The following is a 21281-nucleotide window of genomic DNA, read 5'->3' on the forward strand; positions in this document are numbered from 1 at the left end:
AAAAGCAGGCCCAAACCATGATGCTGCCACCACCATGTTTGACAGTGGGGATGCTGTGTTCAGGGTGATGAGCTGTGTTGCTTTTACGCCAAACATAACGTTTTGCATTGTTGCCAAAAAGTTCAATTTTGGTTTCATCTGACCAGAGCACCTTCTTCCACATGTTTGGTGTGTCTCCCAGGTGGCTTGTGGCAAACTTTAAACAACACTTTTTATGGATATCTTTAAGAAATGGTTTTCTTCTTGCCACTCTTCCATAAAGGCCAGATTTGTGCAATATACGACTGATTGTTGTCCTATGGACAGAGTCTCCCACCTCAGCTGTAGATCTCTGCAGTTCATCCAGAGTGATCATGGGCCTCTTGGCTGCATCTCTGATCAGTCTTCTCCTTGCATGAGCTGAAAGTTTAGAGGGACGGCCAGGTCTTGGTAGATTTGCAGTGCTCTGATACTCCTTCCATTTCAATATTATCGCTTGCACAGTGCTCCTTGGGATGTTTAAAGCTTGGGAAATCTTTTTGTATGCAATCCGGCTTTAAACTTCTTCAACACAGTATCTCGGACCTGCCTGGTGTGTTCCTTGTTCTTCATGATGCTCTCTGCGCTTTTGACGGACCTCTGAGACTATCACAGTGCAGGTGCATTTATACGGAGACTTGATTACACACAGGTGGATTGTATTTATCATCATTAGTCATTTAGGTCAACATTGGATCATTCAGAGAACCTCACTGAACTTCTGGAGAGAGTTTGCTGCACTGAAAGTAAAGGGGCTGAATAATTTTGCACGCCCAATTTTTCAGTTTTTTGAAAAAAGTTTAAAAAGTTTGAAATATCCAATAAATGTCGTTCCACTTCATGATTGTGTCCCACTTGTTGTTGATTCTTCACAAAAAAATACAGTTTTATATCTTTATGTTTGAAGCCTGAAATGTGGCAAAAGGTCGCAAAGTTCAAGGGGGCCGAATACTTTCGCAAGGCACTGTACACAATAATTCAGATCCCTTACACAGTACTTTGTTGAAGCACCTTTGGCAGCGATTTCAGCCTTGAGTCTTCTTGGATATGACGCTACAAGCTTGGCACACCTGTATTTGGGGAGTTTCTCCCATTCCTCTCTGCAGATCCTCTCAAGCTCTGTCAGGTTGGATGGAGATGTTCAAGAGATGTTCAAATGGGTTCAAGTCCGGGCTCTGGCTGGGCCACTCAAGGACATTCAGAGACTTGTCCCGAAGCCACTCCTGCTTAGGGTCATTGTCCTGTTGAAAGGTGAACCTTCACCCCAGTCTGAGGTCCTGAGTGCTCTGGATCAGGTTTTCATCAAGGATCTCTGAACTTAGCTCCATTCAATTTTGCTTTGATCCTGACTAGTCTCCCAGTCCCTGTCGCTGAAAAACATTCCCACAGCATGATGCTGCCACCACCATGCTTCACTGTAGGGATGGTGCCAGGTTTCCTCCAGACGTGACACTTGACATTCAGGCCAAAGAGTTCAATCTTGGTTTCATTAGACCCGAGAATCGAGTTTCTCATGGTCTGAGACTCTTTAGGTGCCTTATGGCAAACTCCAAGCTGGCTGTCATGTGCCTTTTACTGAGTGGCTTCTGTCTGGACACTCTACCATAAAGGCTTGATTGGTTGAGTGCTGCAGAGATGGCTGTCCTTCTGGAAGCTTCTCCCATTTCCACAGAGGAATTCTAGAGACCTTCTCCCCCAATTGTTCAGTTTGGCCGGGCAGCCAGCTCTAGGAAGAGTCTTGGTGGTTCCAAACTTCTTCCATTTAAGAATGATGGATGCCACTGTGTTCTTAGGGAGCTTCAATGCTGCAGATACTTTTTAGTATCCTTCCCCAGATCTGTTCCTCGACACAATCCTGTCTCGGAGCTCTACGGACAATTTTTTCCACCTCATGGCTTGGTTTTTGCTCTGACATGCACTGTCAACTGTGGGACCTTATATAGACAGGTGTTTGCCTTTCCAAATCATGTCCGATCAATTGAATTTACCATAGGTGGACTCGAATCAATTTGTAGAAACATCTCAAGGATGATCAATTGAAACAGGATGCACCTGAGCTCAATTTTGAGTCTCATAGCAAAGGGTCTGAATACTTATGTAAATAAGGTATCTGTTTTTTATTTTTGATAAATTAGCAAAAATGTGTAAAAACCTGTTTTCGCTTTGTCATTATGGGGTATTGTGTGTAGATTGCTGAGGAAAAAAATATATTCAATACATTTTAGAATAAGGCTGAAAAGTCAAGGGGTCTGAATACTTTCCGAAGGCACTGTACTTTAATTGTTGGTTTGGGGTGCCAATAAAATAGCATTGAGGTTTTTATTTGAAAATGGAATACTGTTGTTTAGACAACAATAGTTATACAGTATACCCTTATATATACCCATATATACAGTTGAAGTCAGAAGTTTACATACACGTACGTTGGAGTCATTAAAACTTGTGTTTCAACAACTCCACAAATTTCTTGTTATCAAACTATAGTTTTGGCAAGTGAGTCAGAAGTTTACATACACTAAGTTGACTGTATCTTTAAAAAGCTGGCAAAATTCCAGAAAATTATATCATGGCTTTAGAAGCTTCTGATGGGTTAATTGACATAATTTGAGTCAATTGGAGGTGTACCTGTGGATGTATTTCAAGGCCTACCTTCAAACTCAGTGCCTCTTTGCTTGGCATCATGGGAAAATCAAAAGAAATCAGCCAAGACTTCAGAAAAAAATTGTAGACCTCCACAAGTCTAGTTCATCCTTGGGAGCAATTTCCAAATGCCTGAAGGTACCACGTTCATCTGTACAAACAATAGTACACAAGTATAAACACCATGGGACCACGCAGCAGTCATACCGCTCAGGAAGGAGACGCGTTCTGTCTCCTAGAGATGAACGTATCTTAGTGCGAAAAGTGCAAATCAATCCCAGAACAACAGCAAAGGACCTTGTGAAGATGCTGGAGGAAACAGGTACAAAAGTGTCTATATCCACAGTAAAACGAGTCCTATATCGACATAACCTGAAAGGCCGCTCAGCAAGGAAGAAGCCACTGCTCCAAAATCGCCATAAAAAAAGCCAGACTACGGTTTGCAACTGCACATGGGGACAAAGATTGTACTTTTTGGAGAAATGTCCTCTGGTCTGATGAAACAAAAATATTACTGTTTGGCCATAATGACCATCGTTATTTTTGGAGGAAAAAGGGGGACGCTTGCAAGCCGAAGAACACCATCCCAACCGTGAAGCACGGGGGTGGCAGCATCATGTTGTTGGGGTGCTTTGCTGCAGGAGGGACTGGTGCACTTCACAAAATAGATGGCTACATGAGGTAATAAAAGTATGTGGATATACTAAAGCAACATCTCAAGACATCAGTCAGGAAGTTGAAGCTTGATCGCAAATGGGTCTTCCAAATGGACAATGACCCCAAGCATACTTCCAAAGTTGTGGCAAAATGGCTTAAGGACGACAAAATCAAGGTATTGGAGTGGCCATCACAAAGCGCTGACTTCAATCCTATAGAACATTTGTGGGCAGAACTGAAAAAGCGTGTGCGAGCAAGGAGGCCTAGAAACCTGACTCAGTCACACCAGCTTTGTCAGGAGGAGTGGTTTGAAATTCACCCAATTTATTGTGGGAAGCTTGTGGAAGGCTACCCGAAATGTTTGACCCAAGTTAAACAATTTAAAGGCAATGCTACCAAATACTAATTGAGTGAATGTAAACTTCTGACCTACTGGGAATGTGATGAAAGAAATAAAATCTGAAATAAATGATTCTCTCTACTATTATTCTGACATTTCACATTCTTAAAATAAAGTGGTGATCTTAACTGACCTAAGACGGGGAATTCTTACTAGGATTAAAGGTCAGGAATTGTGAAAAACTGAGTTCAAATGTATTTGGCTAAGGTGTATGTAAACTTCTGACTTCAACTGTATATATACACGTTTTGTTTGTCAAGTAAGACAAAGTTCTTTGTTTAGGCTCTTTCTACGATATCAACTGATACAGGCCACATTCAGAAGTAATCAAATTGTGAGAGAATTCTGACAACCAACTTCACAACACTCTGCATGCAAACTAGGAGTTCCCTCCCGTCCCTGATACATGTGTACATTTACTATAAATTGTGCCTTCCTGTATTATACTTATGCTACAATGTTAATTCCATTCTCCTGAGCCATTTACTTCATGCTCATATTCTTGTATTTTCTTATTTCTTATTGTTGTTCATTGTCGTGAAGGAATCTGCAATTAAGCATTTCATTGGATGGTGTATACCATGTGTATCCTGTACATACAACTAATAAAACATAAAACTTCAAAGAGAGGGAACAAAGGGGAGTGAAGCCGAGTGTGGCATACTTACTGCCAGCCGTCGTCCGCCTGTATTCCGATTGACTGGAATCTGGCCAATGGTGGTGTCGGTGTCTCCACTCGTTGAACTTCCTCCTGAATGCAGTCAACCTGGCAACCAATCAGAAAACACAGTCATCAAAAGGTTGAATCTGGAGGAATTTGGTGGTCATCCAGAATTCCAAGATTAAAATGATATATCAATGTGGTTCTTGAGACATTAAACACTTCTCCTAGCATTGTGAGATTTGACCATTTGCAGAGTGCGAATGAAAAAAAAGGACTACCTGTCTAAATCCAAACCTTCAACACTTGAGTCTGAAAAAATAAACATCTTAAATAATGAAGTGAAAGCATAATATTTGCCTCAGGCAAACATGGGGAGTACTCTTTTGGGTTTTTCCTTTTCCAGATGGCACACTCAAAAAATTCAGCAAGCCCCATTTGAGCTGTAAGCACAAGAAAAATCCATTCTGCATCAGTGCAGTATAGTGCTTGGTTATTCCTTAAAACAATCAATGGTTAGGTTTAATACCCTCTGTAAATATGAGCCCAAGGTAAAAGTACATATTTTGACATATTGAGAAATTTAGTATTGCACATTCAGTGGAAATCTGTCCTTTGGTCTGATGAGTCCAAATTTGAGATGTTTGGTTCCAACCACCGTGTCTTTGTGAGACGCAGAGTAGGTGAACGTATGATCTCCACATGTGTGGTTCCCAACGTGAAGCATGGAGGAGGAGGTGTGATGGTGTGGTGACACTGTGATCTATTTAGAATTCAAGGCACACTTAACCAGCATTACTACCACAACATTCTGCAGCGATACGCCATCCCATCTGGCTTGCGCTTAGTGGGACTATAATTTGTTTTTCAACAGGATAATGACCCAAAACACACCTCCAGGCTGTGTAAGGGCTATTTGACCAAGGAGAGGGATGGAGTGCTGCATCAGATGACCTTGCCTCCTCAATCACCGGACCTCAACCCAATTGAGATGGTTTGGGATGAGTTGGACCGCAGACTGAAGAAAAAGCAGCCAACAAGTGCTCAGCATATGTGGGAACTCCTTCAAGACTGTTGGAAAAGCTTTCCTCATGAAGCTGGTTGAGAGAATGCAAAGAGTGTGCAACACTGTCATCAAGGCAAACGGTGGCTACTTTGAAGAATCTCAAATATAAAATACATTTTGATATGTTTAACACTTTTTTGGTTACTACATGATTCCATATGTGTTATTTCATAGTTTTTATGTCTTCATTATTATTCTACAATGTAGAAAATAGTAAAAATAAAGAAAAACCCTTGAATTAGTAGGTGTGTCTAAACTTTTGACTGATACTATATTTATTGCTGTTGTTAAGGAAACAATAGTAGTACACACCCCCACGCACCCATTTCAGGATTTGAACCGGCAGCCAATTGGTTGCTGCACGCCAGTCCATTGCTGGGCCTCAACCATACTGCCACAGAAACTCTAGCTCCACTACTGTGATGTTACTGACTAATGTAACGTTAATGACTCTAACTTCACTGACGATACCATAACGTCACTGACTAACGGCGCTCGTAACGGCGCTCCTACCTGTATGCCTATGGAGGAAAGCTTCCTCCGGGGCACGATGTCCACGAGGGACTCCTCTGCCATCAGGTTCCCCCTGTTGGTGCCCGTCGTCTTCAAGGGTTCACGCTGGGAGTCGTTGGTGTCAGTCCCGGTGGTGGTGTGGTGGACGGTGGTGGTGGTGAGGGGTTCCCGGGGGATGGCGATGGGGACGGGGATGGGCCAAGGGACACCCCGAGCCAAGCTGTTGGCGCGCGTGCTGTCGAGGCTGTCGGAGGAGTTGCTGTGGGCTTGGCTGGACTGACTGGTAATGGTCTTGCTGCGGCGATCACGCTCAGACTGGTGGTCCAGGTAGGTGTCCTGGGCTGACTCAGTGCTGCTCTGCACCGTCACAGAGATGTAGGGCTTGGAAGTGGTGCGGGGTGGCACGGGCGGTGGCGCAGGCTTCTTACAGTTGGTGATGCATGTGGAGACTGGAGGAGAGGGGGAAAGAGAGAGAGAGAGAGAGAGAGAGAAAGCAAAAGAGCATGAGAGAGATTCCTATAGAGTATGTAGTGTGGACACCAATTTTGAAGGTTCCAAACTTCTTAAATATAAGAATGATGGAGGTCACTGTGTTGTTGGGGACCATTAATTTTACTGAAGTGTTTTGGTTCCCTTCCCCATATCTGTGCCTCGACACAATCCTGTCTTGGAGCTCTACGGAATAATTCCTTCATGGCTTGGTTTTTGCTCTGACATGCACTGTCAACTATGGGACCTTATATAGACAGGTGTTTGCCTTTCCAAATCATGTCCAATGAATTGAATTTACCACAGGTGGACTCCAATCAAGTTGTCGAAATATCTCAAGGATGATCAATGGATCCAGGATGCACCTGAGCTAAATTTCATATCTCATAGCAAAGGGTCTGAATACTTATGTAAATAAGCTATTTCTGTTTTGTATTTTTAATACATTTGTCTAAAAACGTCTAAAAATGTGTTTCCATTGTAGAAGATAATCTAATTGAGTGACTGCTGATGCACAACCAACTTTCGAAATTGCACATTGCATATTCTATTATTCTAATTCTCAACAGTAAGTTGAGACCCTGACTGAGTTCCACCCTCCACCCCTCCCAGCTGCCCACCCCTGGTCTAATGCATTCAGTGATGAATATCACACATTGTGTACAATATATATATTTTTGCTCTTCCCAGACAGGGGTCAGGTGTGAAACTAATCCAAAATAGCGCAGTCAATCACCATGCAGGACAAAGTGTCAAAGTGGCACTGTTGCCTTTTGATCACCCCACGTCAAGTCTTCCTCATGAAATAAGAGTGGGATGAGTGCACTTCACAAAAATTCAGTGGTTGCTGTGGGATGTTTACAATAGATATATACAATGGAAACCTTACTTGACACCTAATGGAGGCTGTATCTGAAACCATCTATAGACTTGATAGGGTAGAGAGGGGCAACCAGGATCTCGAACTCAAGTGGTGGTCAGGAATGTCATTGTAAACAATCAGAGTCAACTGACGACAGTTAGCCTGGTCCCCTAATGACCAATCAGTGCCAAAACAGCATTCAAATCTAGGACTGGAGAAGTGACTTCTCAAATTATAGGCCAGGTGACAGGCAACCACATTGACTCAAAATTATCCTCAAATAATGTCATACAATTTTAGTCTAGCATCATGCTACAGACGAGTCTGAATGGATCTATTTTGAGTGTTTAAAAATCAGCATAGCTGCCTTTGACAGAGGACATCTGCCTCACCAAAACACCAACGTTTACTGTAGCCCAAATAATGGCTTTGACACAACTTTGCTTCCTTGTTTTCCACTCCTTATGGAGGGGATACGTAGCAGGCTTCTAGAGGAGGGTTAGTAAGGACATAGGCTTAGTGGGGGAGCTAGCATTTTTGGAGCTTGGAGTGGGTTTGGCAAAGGTCTGAATGTGCCAAAGGAAAAATGTTCACATGAATATAACCAATGCGCATGCTGACATCACCGCCGCACAAGACAATGGATTTTGTCTGAGGACACTTTGCTTTGGTGTGTCCTAAGACGGCTCTGGACGTGTGTCAAGTTGTCCAGTCTCGAATTACTATATTTTAATACTATTTGAAAGTGAAGATGAATTTAGCCTGGTGTAATTCTATCTGCCCAGAGATATTTATTATATCAAAAGTGAGTTGAACATCCTCAATGACAGGCAGTTGCAGCTGTAGGCTAGATGTAGCCTGTAACAAGCACTGGCATGACACAGTCACTTTTTGGACATCGAAGTCAACATGTGATCACCTACAAAGCTAAATAGTTAATAGCCATGATCTTTTTCTAGCATATTCCCTGAGGTGTATTTCCAAATGTTTCACCCTTAGCCTAAAGGAAACGTGTACGGCTATGACAGCTTTTTTTAGAATTAACATTGCTATGTTAGTAATATCTCCCTATGGCTGTAAATCTCAGCTACTTGAGAGAGGCTTTTTGAACCCTACGAGCAACATAAACACGTGAGGGAGCTTGAAAGAAAACACTCAAAACAAAAGATCTGTTGTGCGTCTTGATCCACAGACTTATAGCTTTATAGGACTTATAGCCTTTGTGTGTGTCGTGGCCTCACCAAATGATATGCTCACATGAGCTCACTCTCATTTCACTGCAAAGCAGCAAGCTAATGTTTACACTGCCTCTCGTTGCTCTGTCAAAGTGCAGACTACAACCTCGGTAAGGTTTGTCTCAAAGTGAAACTACTCTGCAGCATTTAGAAACTTTAAGCCATTGTATAACTCTAAAACTACAGGCAATGAATTCATAGTTTTAAGTCTTACTAAACAACTACAAACTACAACAGGAGGACAGTATCATATCTTTCAGATATTGGTTATCGTCTCATATTGTCTCAAAGGTTATAATCGTCTCATCCTTATCTCACAGTGAGATACATTTACTGTGAGAAGAGTAGGAAAGATCGTAAGGCACACCGCTAAAAGAGTGGGTGGAGCAAAAAAAATGCATTGCACAAATAGTGTGTGAATCCCTATTACAAGTCCAAGAGCAAGATGGGGAATGCAACAACAATACACAGAATGTTAGAAATAGATAGGTATCACATTGGCAATGAACACACCAGCATGACGGGTTGAACCCTGAATGAAGGATGCTCTTCGGAAATCTCTGGCCTTCACTATTCCATCACTATGAGGAACAACAACACTATACCCAGTTGCTCCTATCTCTTCTCATACTTTACACGTTGCCTCACCTCACACATATCTGGTTCAAATAGGGCAGCAACAACATTCATTCCCCACAACAGTAGAGCATTATAGCCGTACAACAACAACAACAGTACATAGCTTGTGTAAGGATGAGAATAAGTTCATCTTTCCAATGTAGTCATCCATCTCCTCATTGACATACCATTGACACCATATCCTGTAACTACCTGGCTACACGGCCCCAGGAAAGATTCCTCACGCTCTGCCCGCCCCATAAATCACTCACACTAGTCTATGACCATAGACTGCCTTACAGCAAGGCCAACTGCTTTGGGAGAAAATAAAGGATAATTTTCTAAAAATAATCAGAAGGCAACACATGCTGTGGCAATGTACTAGCATGTCAACTGCTGTGAGTGGTTGGTTCCTTTGTGTTAGTTAGGTAGTGTGTCATATTGTTCTGTTGGTCAAACTTGATATTGCAAAGACCCTGTACCAGAGTAAATACCTGGGTTATAAATTATAAAAATGTATTTCAACAGGTAAGCACCATACGGCTGGTGCAAGACAATTACGTAAGATTGTGTATGACATAAATAACCTTGTAAATAATCTTGGAAAAAGTGTTTCCCTGCTGTTTAATGCTATACAGTACCAGACATATACTATATTCCATAGTTTATAACAGACAGCCATGTCAGAGGAAGATGGTGCTGATAGTGGGACCAGTGACCACTGCCACCTCGAATAACAGAGATGTTCCCGGGGCTGGAAGGGTTTGCTGTCGTAATGGCAGCTATGTGACATGCTGGCTCTGCTCCAGATTCCATTCTGCAGTGTGTGTGTGTGTGTGTGTGTGTGTGTGCGCGTGCATGGGTGACAGGATTTGGATGCCTTCCCTGCCCTATGGGTTCCAAGTGTCATAGCACGCTTGCATCAATCTAAACAGAATTTACCCTTGGGTGGAAAACCCATAAAATCAGCTTTTCTTACAACTGGAAAATCATAAATGACCTCTTCTCAGATTACATAGGACTAGGACATCATTTATTTTGGGCTAGAGGGTTATTGAGGTCCTACAGTATTTGGGTTAGCTGGCTATAACCTATATTATCTTCAGAAACTATTCACACCCCTTGACTTTTTCCACATTTTGTGTTACAAATGAATTTAATTGTCATATTTTATCAATAATCTACACTAAAAAGGGACATTTTTGCAAATACAGAAATACATATAATTTACATAAGTATTCAACCCCCTGAGTCAATACATGTTAGAATCACTTTTGGAAGTGATTACAGCTGTGAATCTTTCTGGGTAAATCTACATAAAAAAAAAAAATAAAAAAAAACAATATATATATATATATATATATATATATATATGTTTATTATTTTCAAATAAAAAATAAATAAAAAAAGACAGCGATACAAACATTGACATTCATTGTACTGTTGAATGGGATGGCCAATTTAGAGGACAAAACAAAACTTAAGTCACACATACACAAAATAAAACTAAATCCTATTAGGTGGTACATGTATAAGAAGACAGCATATAGTCATTACAAGCAGTGTAGTTAAGCCATAAATATTGAGTGGAGTACAGCACAGAGTAGGAGCAGATCATCAACCCAGTTATGAAGCGGGACTAGACCATTTATCCAGTATCGGCTGACATATTTTGATCAAATACCTTCTCTGCGTCAAGAGCAATTACCACTGCCTCAACTTTATGATCATGATACATTACGTTGAAAAGGCGTTTCAAATTGTAGTATATACAGTGGGGCAAAAAAGTATTTAGTCATCATAGGTACACTTCAACTATGACAGACAAAATGAGAAAAAAATCCAGAAAATCACAGTGTGTTTGGGATCATTGTCATGCTGAAAGACCCAGCCACGTGTAATCTTCAATGCCCTTGCTGATGGAAGGAGGTTTTCACTCAAAATCTCACGATACATGGCCCCATTCATTCTTTCCTTTCCTCCGCGACCGGGAGGTCCGTGGGGCGACGCACAATTGGCCTAGCGTCGTCCGGGTTAGGGACGGTTTGGCCGGTAGGGAATTCCTTGTCTCATCGCGCACCAGCGACTCCTGTGGCGGGCCGGGCGCAGTGCGCGCTAACCAAGGTTGCCAGGTGCACTGTGTTTCCTCCGACACATTGGTGCGGCTGGCCTCCGGGTTGGATGGCGCTGTGTTAAGAAGCAGTGCGGCTTAGTTGGGTTGTGTATCGGAGGACGCATGACTTTCAACCTTCGTCTCTCCCGAGCCCGTACGGGAGTTGTAGCGATGAGACAAGATAGTAGTTACTAAACAATTGGATACCACGAAATTGGGGAGAAAAAGGGGTAAAATAAAAATATATATATAAATAAATAAATAAATAAATAGAACCATTCTGACAAAGTGAAGTAGGCCAAAAGATCTCAAAAAGCAAGACATCATGCCGTGATCCAAAGAAATTCAGGAACCGATGAGAAACAGAGTAATTGACATCATTCTGGAAAGGGTTACAAGGCCATCAAGCCATCATTGAAAATAAGAATTTGTTCTTAACTGACTTGCCTAGTTAAATAAAGGTAAAAATATATATATATATATTTAAAAAAACCATGGTGAGAGCCATTATCCACAAATGGAGAAAATTTTGAACAGTGGTGAACCTTCCCAGGAGTGGCTGTCCTACCAAAATTACCCCAAGAGTGCAGCGACGACTAATCCAAGAGGTCACAAAAGAACCCACAACAACATCTAAAGAACTGCAGACCTCACTTGCCTCAGTTAAGGTCCCTGTTCATGACTCAACCATAAGTAAGAGACTGGGCAAAAATGGCATCCATGGCAGAGTTCCAAGGCAAAAACCACTGCTGACCAAAAAGAACATAAAGGCTCGTCTCACTTTTGGCAAAAAACATCTTGATGATCCCCAAGACTTTTGGGAAAATATTCTGTGGACTGACGAGACAAAAGTTGAACTTTTTGGAAGGTGTGCGTCCCGTTACATCTGGCGTAAAAGTAAGACAGCATTTCAGAAAAAGAACATCATACCAACAGTCAAATATGGTGGTGGTAGTGTGATGGTCTGGGGCTGCTTTGCTGCTTTAGGATCTGGACGACTTGCTGTGATTGATGGAACTGTGAATTCTGCTCTATACCAATAAACCCTGAAGCAGAATGTCCGGCCATCTGTTCGTGACCTCAAGCTGAAGAGCACTTGGGTTCTGCAGCAGGACAATGATCCAAAACACACCAGCAAGTCCACCTCTGAATGGCTTAAAAAAACTTAATGAAGGTTTTGGAGTGGCCTAATCAAAGTCCGGACTTGAATCTGATTGAGATACTGTGGTGTGACCTTAAAAAGGCGGTTCATGCTCAAATGCTCCAATGTGGCTGAATTAAAACAATTATGCAAAGAAGATTGGGCCAAAATTCCTCCACAGCGATGTGAAAGACTCTTGCCAGTTATCGCAAACGCTTGATTGCAGTTGTTGCTGCTGAGGGTTGCACAACCAGTTATTAGGTTTAGGGGGCAATTACTTATTCACATAGGGCCATGAAGTTTCGGATAGCTTTTTTCCCTTAATAAATAAAAACTGAATTTTGTGTTTACTCGGGTTATCTATGTGTAATATTGAAATTTGTTTGATGACCTGAAACATTTAAGTGTGACAAATGTGCAAAAAAATAAGAAATCAGGAAGGGGGCAAATACTTTTTGACAGCACTGTAAGTCCCAATTTCTGATCTTCTGATCGAAAATACATTGGCAGGAAATTCAAACACATTCCTGGCCTGTATTTCGCCACTTAGCCGGTTGACACAACCGTTCTGTATCCTCAGCGAGGGAGCTTGCTTGACAAGAACAGATCGGCCAATTTTGGGTTGTCAAACGTACGTGTTGATCCCTCAACTGTTACCTTAAACTGGGCCGGGAAGAGGAATCCATGTCGGATGTTGGCCGCCCTGCATTTCTTGCGTAACTCATCATACTCTTTTCGTCGGTTCCTCAACTCCAAAGTAAGATCTGGGTAGAAAGACACCCTCGCTCCGTTGTAGTTAAAGGGGAAATTTTGACTAGTCAGCTTGAGGATGTGATCCCTGGTCTGGGGATTGTGCAGCTGTGCAATGAATGGCATTGGTGGCGCGCCCTTGGCCAGCTTTGTTGCCTGTGATCTGTGTGTGCGGTCGATCTGGATGGCTGTTTTGAAGTGTTCACTCCCCAGCAATGCCGGTATCAGCCCCGAGAAAAATTCAGTGTGTTTCCCTTTCTCAGTGTCCTCCTGGTTCCCAAATTTCAGATGTTCTGGTGTCTTTGTCCTGTAGCCTGGCCTCGTGATCTACTGTCGTCTGCTCAACCTCATGCACCCTGCCCTTAGTTGCCTTCACAGTTTCAGTCAAAGTCCCAATAATCTTTTAGACATCAGCCAACCTTGTGTCCACCTTTTTGCTTAGTAAGTTTATAGCAGCCAGTAGGTCACTTTGAGTAGGTTCTGATGGGAACTCTTGGGAGCTAGCATCTTCAGATAACTCCTTGTGGGTCGGCGATGTTGAAATTGGTTTGTTGTCTATCTCGTTTAGCGCCCCCTTTTTTGCTGCCTTTTCCCTTTGTCATACTGCTAGACAATGTTTGAAGTTATAGGTTGTGAGAGGTTAAGCAAAGCACGTCTACGCCATAGCACGCTCTCTAGCGCCCCCCAGGTATATTTCTAAGAGTTTTTCACACCTGGATTGTACAATATTTGCACATTATTATTCTTCAAACTCTGTCAATGTTGGTTGTTGATCATTGCTAGACAGCCATTTTCAAGTCTTGCCATGGATTTAAACAGATTTAAGTCAAAACTGTAACTAGGCCACTAAGGAACATTCAATGTCGTCTTGGTAAGCAACTGCAGTGTTCCTTTGGCCTTGTGTTTTAGGTTATTGTCCTGCTAAAAGGTTAATTAATCTCCCAGTGTCTGGTGGAAAGCAGACTGAACCAAATTTTTCTCTAGGATTTTGCCTGTGTTTAGCTCAATTCTGTTTATTTTTATTATTAAAAAAACAACTTCCTAGTCCTTGCCGATGACAAGTATTCCCATAACATGATGCAGCCACCACCATGCTTGAAAATATGAAGAATGGTACTCAGTATGGGTTGTCGGATTTGCCCCAAACTTTTTATTCAGGAAATAAAGTCAATTTCTTTGCCACATTTTTTGCAGTTTTACTTTATTTTAAACCTGAACAGGATTCCTTCTTTTCACTTTGTCATTTAGGTTTGTATTGTGGAGTAACTCCAAAGTTGTTTTTCCTCCGTTTTTTCCTATCACAGCCATTAAATTCTAACTATTTTAAAGTCACGATTGGCCTTGTGTGAAATCCCTGAATTGGTTTCCTTCCTCTCCGGCAACTGAGTTAGGAACAACTCCTGTATCTTTGTAGTGATTGGGTGTATTTATACACCATCAAAAGTGTAATTAATAAGTTCACATTGATCAAAGGGATATTCAATGTCTGCTTGTTTAATTTTTACCAATCTACCAATAGGTGATCTTCTTTGCGATGAATTGGAAACCTCCCTAGTCTTTGTCATTGAATCTGTGTTTGAAATTCACTGTTCATCTGAGGGACCTTACAGATAATTGTATGAGTGGGGTACAGAGATGAAGTAGTCATTCAAAAATCATGTTTAACACTTATTGCACACGCAGTGAGTCCATTAAACTTCTTACGTGACTTGTTAAGAAATATTTACTTCTGAACTTATTTAGGCTTGCCATAACAAAGGGGTTGAATATATTGACGTTTCAGCTTGTCAATTTTAATTAAAATTTCTAAAAACATAATTCCACTTTCACATTATTGGGCATTATGTACAGGCCAGGAACAAAACATCTACATTTATTCCATTTTAAATTCAGGATGTAACACAATAAAATGTGGAAAAAGGTAAGGGGTGTGAATACTTTCTGAAGGCAATGTACATCAGGCTAGCTCAGGATACAGGAGAGTGAAAACATTTAAAGAAGGCAAAAACATGCATCTCAATAGTTTAAAGTAGATTCCTTTAAATGTCTTCTTTGGGCCATTTGCACCTGCCATTAAAGAAATGGACTGGTGAAGGCATCCTCCCATATTGCTTTTCCCTAGCCTGATATCTTCAGATTAGTCAAGATGAAGGAAAGGAAGCCACTGAAATTAAACCATCTTTTGGCATTTGTTTTATTAGTCCATTTTTGATGTAGTCCAAAAATATTTTGCATGTCAGCAAAGTTTTCAAGATATTTAACTTTCAAAGATAGTTTTAGGGTGGAATTTTCCTTTAAATGCCAATTAAATGTGAGATCTAATATGGATAGCGGAAGAGAGTGCAGGTCTCCGGAGTAAATTTCCCTCCAAATTCTGTCTGTTACGCCTAATCACTTACATACAACATAGTCAGCCCAGTGTGTGATGACTGCGATAATGCAACTAATCCTTCCACCAGTAATGTACAGAATTGTGATGCTGACAAAGCTCGCATTCAGAACCCATCTGCAAAACAGTTTAAGGCTTTGCAAACAGTCAATCTAAATACCTTTCCTGACTTAATGAAGCTCATTCTGTACTCATTGCTGGCTGCCACCCCCGAAGTGCAATTATATTAAATAAGAGTAGCTGTTCTGACTTAACCAGAAGTTATGCAACAACCCGGAGCTTTGTTCAAAATGTTTACTCTGTGGAATGTGAAAGGAGCCAACGGTCTGGTCTTATCCTGCCCTCTGGACATTGGTCTAGCTGTCCACTTGTGAGACTAGTTCATGAGTTGTTTGGAGGTGTAAACAATGCTGCATAATGGACAGACGCTAACCCAACCATGTGGCACCTTAAACTGTCCAACTGCAAGGCAACCTCCTGATGCAAACTAAGCAGGATAGTTGTCATGACAAGTCATTGTACGTGTCTGTTTACAAATTACTTACTGTTTAGCTGAGAACCTGAAACTTTCACACTGATGCAAAGGCAAGGACTTCATTACATAATGAACAAAATGTCAGGTAATAAGCACACATGACAATGAACCGCAGATACCCCAGCAACACTAATGACAAAACAGTGTACTAAAACAAATATTCAGCATCTATCACTTAATCTCTCCCCCACTAGATCTCGCTCCCAAGAAGAACTGGCGATGCAAACAAAAAAAATGAGATGATTACAGGCCCATTGGCAGTATGGCTGTTGCGGTGACTTTCTTACCGCCACACCGGCGGTCACGAGTCATAAAGGCAGTCAAATTCCACATGACCGTTTAGTCACGGTAATTAGGCTTCTCCAAGCTCTGATGCTGCTGCTGTTCATTAGTAGCCTACCAAACTTGATAACTGCCTGGTATTCAGTCCTCTATTGTCCCTCTAATCAATATGACAGCAATGCAAATGTAATGGTGAATCTTCATGAGAGCCGTGAGCTCATGTTGCACAACATTTCTATAGGCTATGAAATTGCAGGAGAAAATAGAGTGATGGCCACTAATAAAAAGACGAGGATCACATCAGCTTTCTATAGGCTAGTCCAACTATATATTTTTAATCAACTTTCCTAATATTAAGCACATTGCTTATATTTATAACAGGAGTATAGCCTACCTGGCTGGCATGAAAATAAACCACAGGGAAAAGCGTCCTCCATTCACTATTTAAGTGAATAGATTACATGTATTTTTCCCTGTTGCCCGTTAGGATACAGGTGCAGGATAATGGTCCATTCTAAATCAAAACAAATGTCACAAATATTATTTAGTATATGTAAAGACAAGATTAAATCAAGAATAGTCTAATGGATGACAATATTATTGTGAATTATACAGTATAATATCACTTGTGAATGATGCCCAGCATAAGAAACAATGCCTTTTTTTGCGACTTTTTCAAATCACAGTTGCACACCTTATGTAGCCTAGCCCATGGGCCTATATTTTTAATAAGGTTTGTACCCCAACCAAAGTGGCCAAATAACTTAATAAAATTAAGCACATTAATCCGCTTTACAAGTGGTGCAGAGCCTAACTGGCATATACAGTGGGGCAAAAAAGTATTTAGTCAGCCACCAATTGTGCAAGTTCTCCCACTTAAAAAGATGAGAGAGGCCTGTAATTTTCATCACTTCAACTATGACAGACAAAATGAGAAAAAAAAATCCAGAAAATCACATTGTAGGATTTTTAATGAATTTATTTGCAAATTATGGTGGAAAATAAGTATTTGGTCACCTACAAACAAGCAAGATTTCTGGCTCTCACAGACCTGTAACTTCTTCTTTAAGAGGCTCCTCTGTCCTCCACTCGTTACCTGTATTAATGGCACCTGTTTGAACTTGTTATCAGTATAAAAGACACCTGTCCACAACCACAAACAGTCACACTCCAAACTCCACTATGGCCAAGACCAAAGAGCTGTCAAAGGACACCAGAAACAAAATTGTAGACCTGCTGGGAAGACTGAATCTGCAATAGGTAAGCAGCTTGGTTTGAAGAAATCAACCATGGGAGCAATTATTAGGAAATGGAAGACATACAAGACCACTGATAATCTCCCTCGATCTGGGGCTCCACGCAAGATTTCACCCCGTGGGGTCAAAATGATCACAAGAACCACACGGGGGGACCTAGTGAATGACCTGCAGAGAGCTGGGACCAAAGTAACAAAGCCTACCATAAGTAACACACTACGCCGCCAGGGACTCAAATCCTGCAGTGCCAGACGTGTCCCCCTGCTTAAGCCAGTACATGTCCAGGCCCGTCTGAAGTTTGCTAGAGAGCATTTGGATGATCCAGAAGAAGATTGGGAGAATGTCATATGGTCAGATGAAACCAAAATATAACTTTTTGGTAAAAACTCAACTCGTCGTGTTTGGAGGACAAAGAATGCTGAGTTGCATCCAAAGAACACCATACCTACTGTGAAGCATGGGGGTGGAAACATCATGCTTTGGGGCTGTTTTTCTGCAAAGGGACCAGGACGACTGATCCGTGTAAAGGAAAGAATGAATGGGGCCATGTATCGTGAGATTTTGAGTGAAAACCTCCTTCCATCAGCAAGGGCATTGAAGATGAAACGTGGCTGGGTCTTTCAGCATGACAATGATCCCAAACACACCGCCCGGGCAACGAAGGAGTGGCTTGGTAAGAAGCATTTCAAGGTCCTGGAGTGGCCTAGCCAGTCTCAAGATCTCAACCCCATAGAAAATCTTTGGAGGGAGTTGAAAGTCCGTTTTGCCCAGCAACAGCCCCAAAACATCACTGCTCTAGAGGAGATCTGCATGGAGGAATGGGCCAAAATACCAGCAACAGTGTGTGAAAACCTTGTGAAGACTTACAGAAAAGGTTTGACCTCTGTCATTGCCAACAAAGGGTATATAACAAAGTATTGAGATAAACTTTTGTTATTGACCAAATACTTATTTTCCACCATAATTTGCAAATAAATTCATTAAAAATCCCACAATGTGATTTTCTGGATTTTTTTTCTCATTTTGTCTGTCATAGTTGAAGTGTACCTATGATGAAAATTACAGGCCTCTCATCTTTTTAAGTGGGAGAACTTGCACAATTGGTGGCTGACTAAATACTGTTTTGCCCCATTGTATAAGCAGCGCGTGAGTTTCAAGTTTGGGGAAGATAATTTTCTCCATAAAAATGCACCTTTAGGGCCTCCAGAGTGGCGCAGTGGTCTAAGGCACTGCATCGCTGTGACACTAGAGACCATGGTTCGAGTCCATGCTCTGTCGCGGCCGGCCGCGACCGGGAGACCCATGGCCCAGTGTCGTCTGGGTTAGGGGAGGGTTTGGCCGACAGGGTTGTTCTTGTCCCATTGCGCACTATCGACTACTGTGGCGGGCCGGGCACAATGCATGCTGACACGGTCACCACATTGGTGCAGGCTTCCGGGTTAAGCGGGCATTGTGTCAAGAAGCAGCGCAACTTGGCTGGGTTGTGTTTCGGAGGATGCTGCAATGATTATAATGGGAGACAGAGTGCTGGTTTCAAGCGCAGGGCACAGCAGGTGTTTATTAGTAAAGGACAACAGGAGGAGGCAGGTTGCTGGGTCCAGGGGCAGGCCGAAGGTCATACACAGAATTCAGGTGATTGGGATCTGGAGAGTGAGTTGCATTCAGGAGATCTACAGTGCCTTGCGAAAGTATTCGGCCCCCTTGAACTTTGCGACCTTTTGCCACATTTCAGGCTTCAAACATAAAGATATAAAACTGTATTTTTTTGTGAAGAATCAACAACAAGTGGGACACAATCATGAAGTGGAACGACATTTATTGGATATTTCAAACTTTTTTAACAAATCAAAAACTGAAAAATTGGGCGTGCAAAATTATTCAGCCCCCTTAAGTTAATACTTTGTAGCGCCACCTTTTGCTGCGATTACAGCTGTAAGTCGCTTGGGGTATGCCTCTATCAGTTTTGCACATCGAGAGACTGAAATTTTTTCCCATTCCTCCTTGCAAAACAGCTCGAGCTCAGTGAGGTTGGATGGAGAGCATTTGTGAACAGCAGTTTTCAGTTCTTTCCACAGATTCTCGATTGGATTCAGGTCTGTACTTTGACTTGGCCATTCTAACACCTGGATATGTTTATTTTTGAACCATTCCATTGTAGATTTTGCTTTATGTTTTGGATCATTGTCTTGTTGGAAGACAAATCTCCGTCCCAGTCTCAGGTCTTTTGCAGACTCCATCAGGTTTTCTTCCAGAATGGTCCTGTATTTGGCTCCATCCATCTTCCCATCAATTTTAACCATCTTCCCTGTCCCTGCTGAAGAAAAGCAGGCCCAAACCATGATGCTGCCACCACCATGTTTGACAGTGGGGATGGTGTGTTCAGCTGTGTTGCTTTTACGCCAAACATAACGTTTTGCATTGTTGCCAAAAAGTTCAATTTTGGTTTCATCTGAAAAGAGCACCTTCTTCCACATGTTTGGTGTGTCTGCCAGGTGGCTTGTGGCAAACTTTAAACGACACTTTTTATGGACATCTTTAAGAAATGGCTTTCTTCTTGCCACTCTTCCATAAAGGCCAGATTTGTGCAATATACAACCGATTGTTGTCCTATGGACAGAGTCTCCCACCTCAGCTGTAGATCTCTGCAGTTCATCCAGAGTGATCATGGGCCTCTTGGCTGCATCTCTGATCACTCTTCTCCTTGTATGAGCTGAAAGTTTAGAGGGACGGCCAGGTCTTGGTAGATTTGCAGTGGTCTGATACTCCTTCCATTTCAATATTATCGCTTGCACAGTGCTCCTTGGGATGTTTAAAGCTTGGGAAATCTTTTTGTATCCAAATCCGGCTTTAAACTTCTTCACAACAGTATCTCGGACCTGCCTGGTGTGTTCCTTGTTCTTCATGATGCTCTCTGCGCTTTTAACGGACCTCTGAGACTATCACAGTGCAGGTGCATTTATACGGAGACTTGATTACACACAGGTGGATTGTATTTATCATCATTAGTCATTTAGGTCAACATTGGATCATTCAGAGATCCTCACTGAACTTCTGGAGAGAGTTTGTTGCACTGAAAGTAAAGGGGCTGAATAATTCTGCACGCCCAATTTTTCAGTTTTTGATTTGTTAAAAAAGTTTGAAATATCCAATAAATGTCGTTCCACTTCATGATTGTGTCCCACTTGTTGTTGATTCTTCACAAAAAAATACAGTTTTATATCTTTATGTTTGAAGCCTGAAATGTGGCAAAAGGTCGCAAAGTTCAAGGGGGCCGAATACTTTCGCAAGGCACTGTATGTGTCTGAAAATGTGAGCTGGAATGTGAGCTGTGTTCAGGGGATCTATGTGTCTGAAAATGTGAGCTGGAAAGTGAGCTGTGTTCAGGGGATTTATGTGTTTGCGAGAGAGAGCTGGAAAGTGATCTGTGTTCAGGAGATTTATGTGTTTTATGAGTTGGAAGCAGACGTTACAAATCAAATCAAATCAAATCAAATTTTATTTGTCACATACACATGGTTAGCAGATGTTAATGCGAGTGTAGCGAAATGCTTGTGCTTCTAGTTCCGACAATGCAGTAATAACAAGTAATCTAACTAACAATTCCAAAACTACTGTCTTGTACACAGTGTAAGGGGATAAAGAATATGTACATAAGG

At 41.8% G+C, this 21281-nt stretch overlaps 1 protein-coding gene across 1 annotated transcript in view; it reads right to left on the reverse strand.

Moving 5' to 3' along the window:
* The window catches only part of LOC139414441 (disks large-associated protein 4-like), a 63746-nt gene that overhangs the window by 19923 nt on the left and 22542 nt on the right, over positions 1–21281 (reverse strand). Inside the window, exons 6-7 of the mRNA XM_071162356.1 lie at positions 5956–6404; positions 4384–4481 (exon numbers count right to left, since the gene is read on the reverse strand). Coding sequence (XP_071018457.1) covers positions 4384–4481; positions 5956–6404 — 547 coding nt within the window. The remainder of the gene's footprint in view (positions 1–4383; positions 4482–5955; positions 6405–21281) is intronic.

Source organism: Oncorhynchus clarkii, chromosome 7 (assembly GCF_045791955.1).
Source record: "Oncorhynchus clarkii lewisi isolate Uvic-CL-2024 chromosome 7, UVic_Ocla_1.0, whole genome shotgun sequence".
Taxonomy (NCBI): domain Eukaryota; kingdom Metazoa; phylum Chordata; class Actinopteri; order Salmoniformes; family Salmonidae; genus Oncorhynchus; species Oncorhynchus clarkii.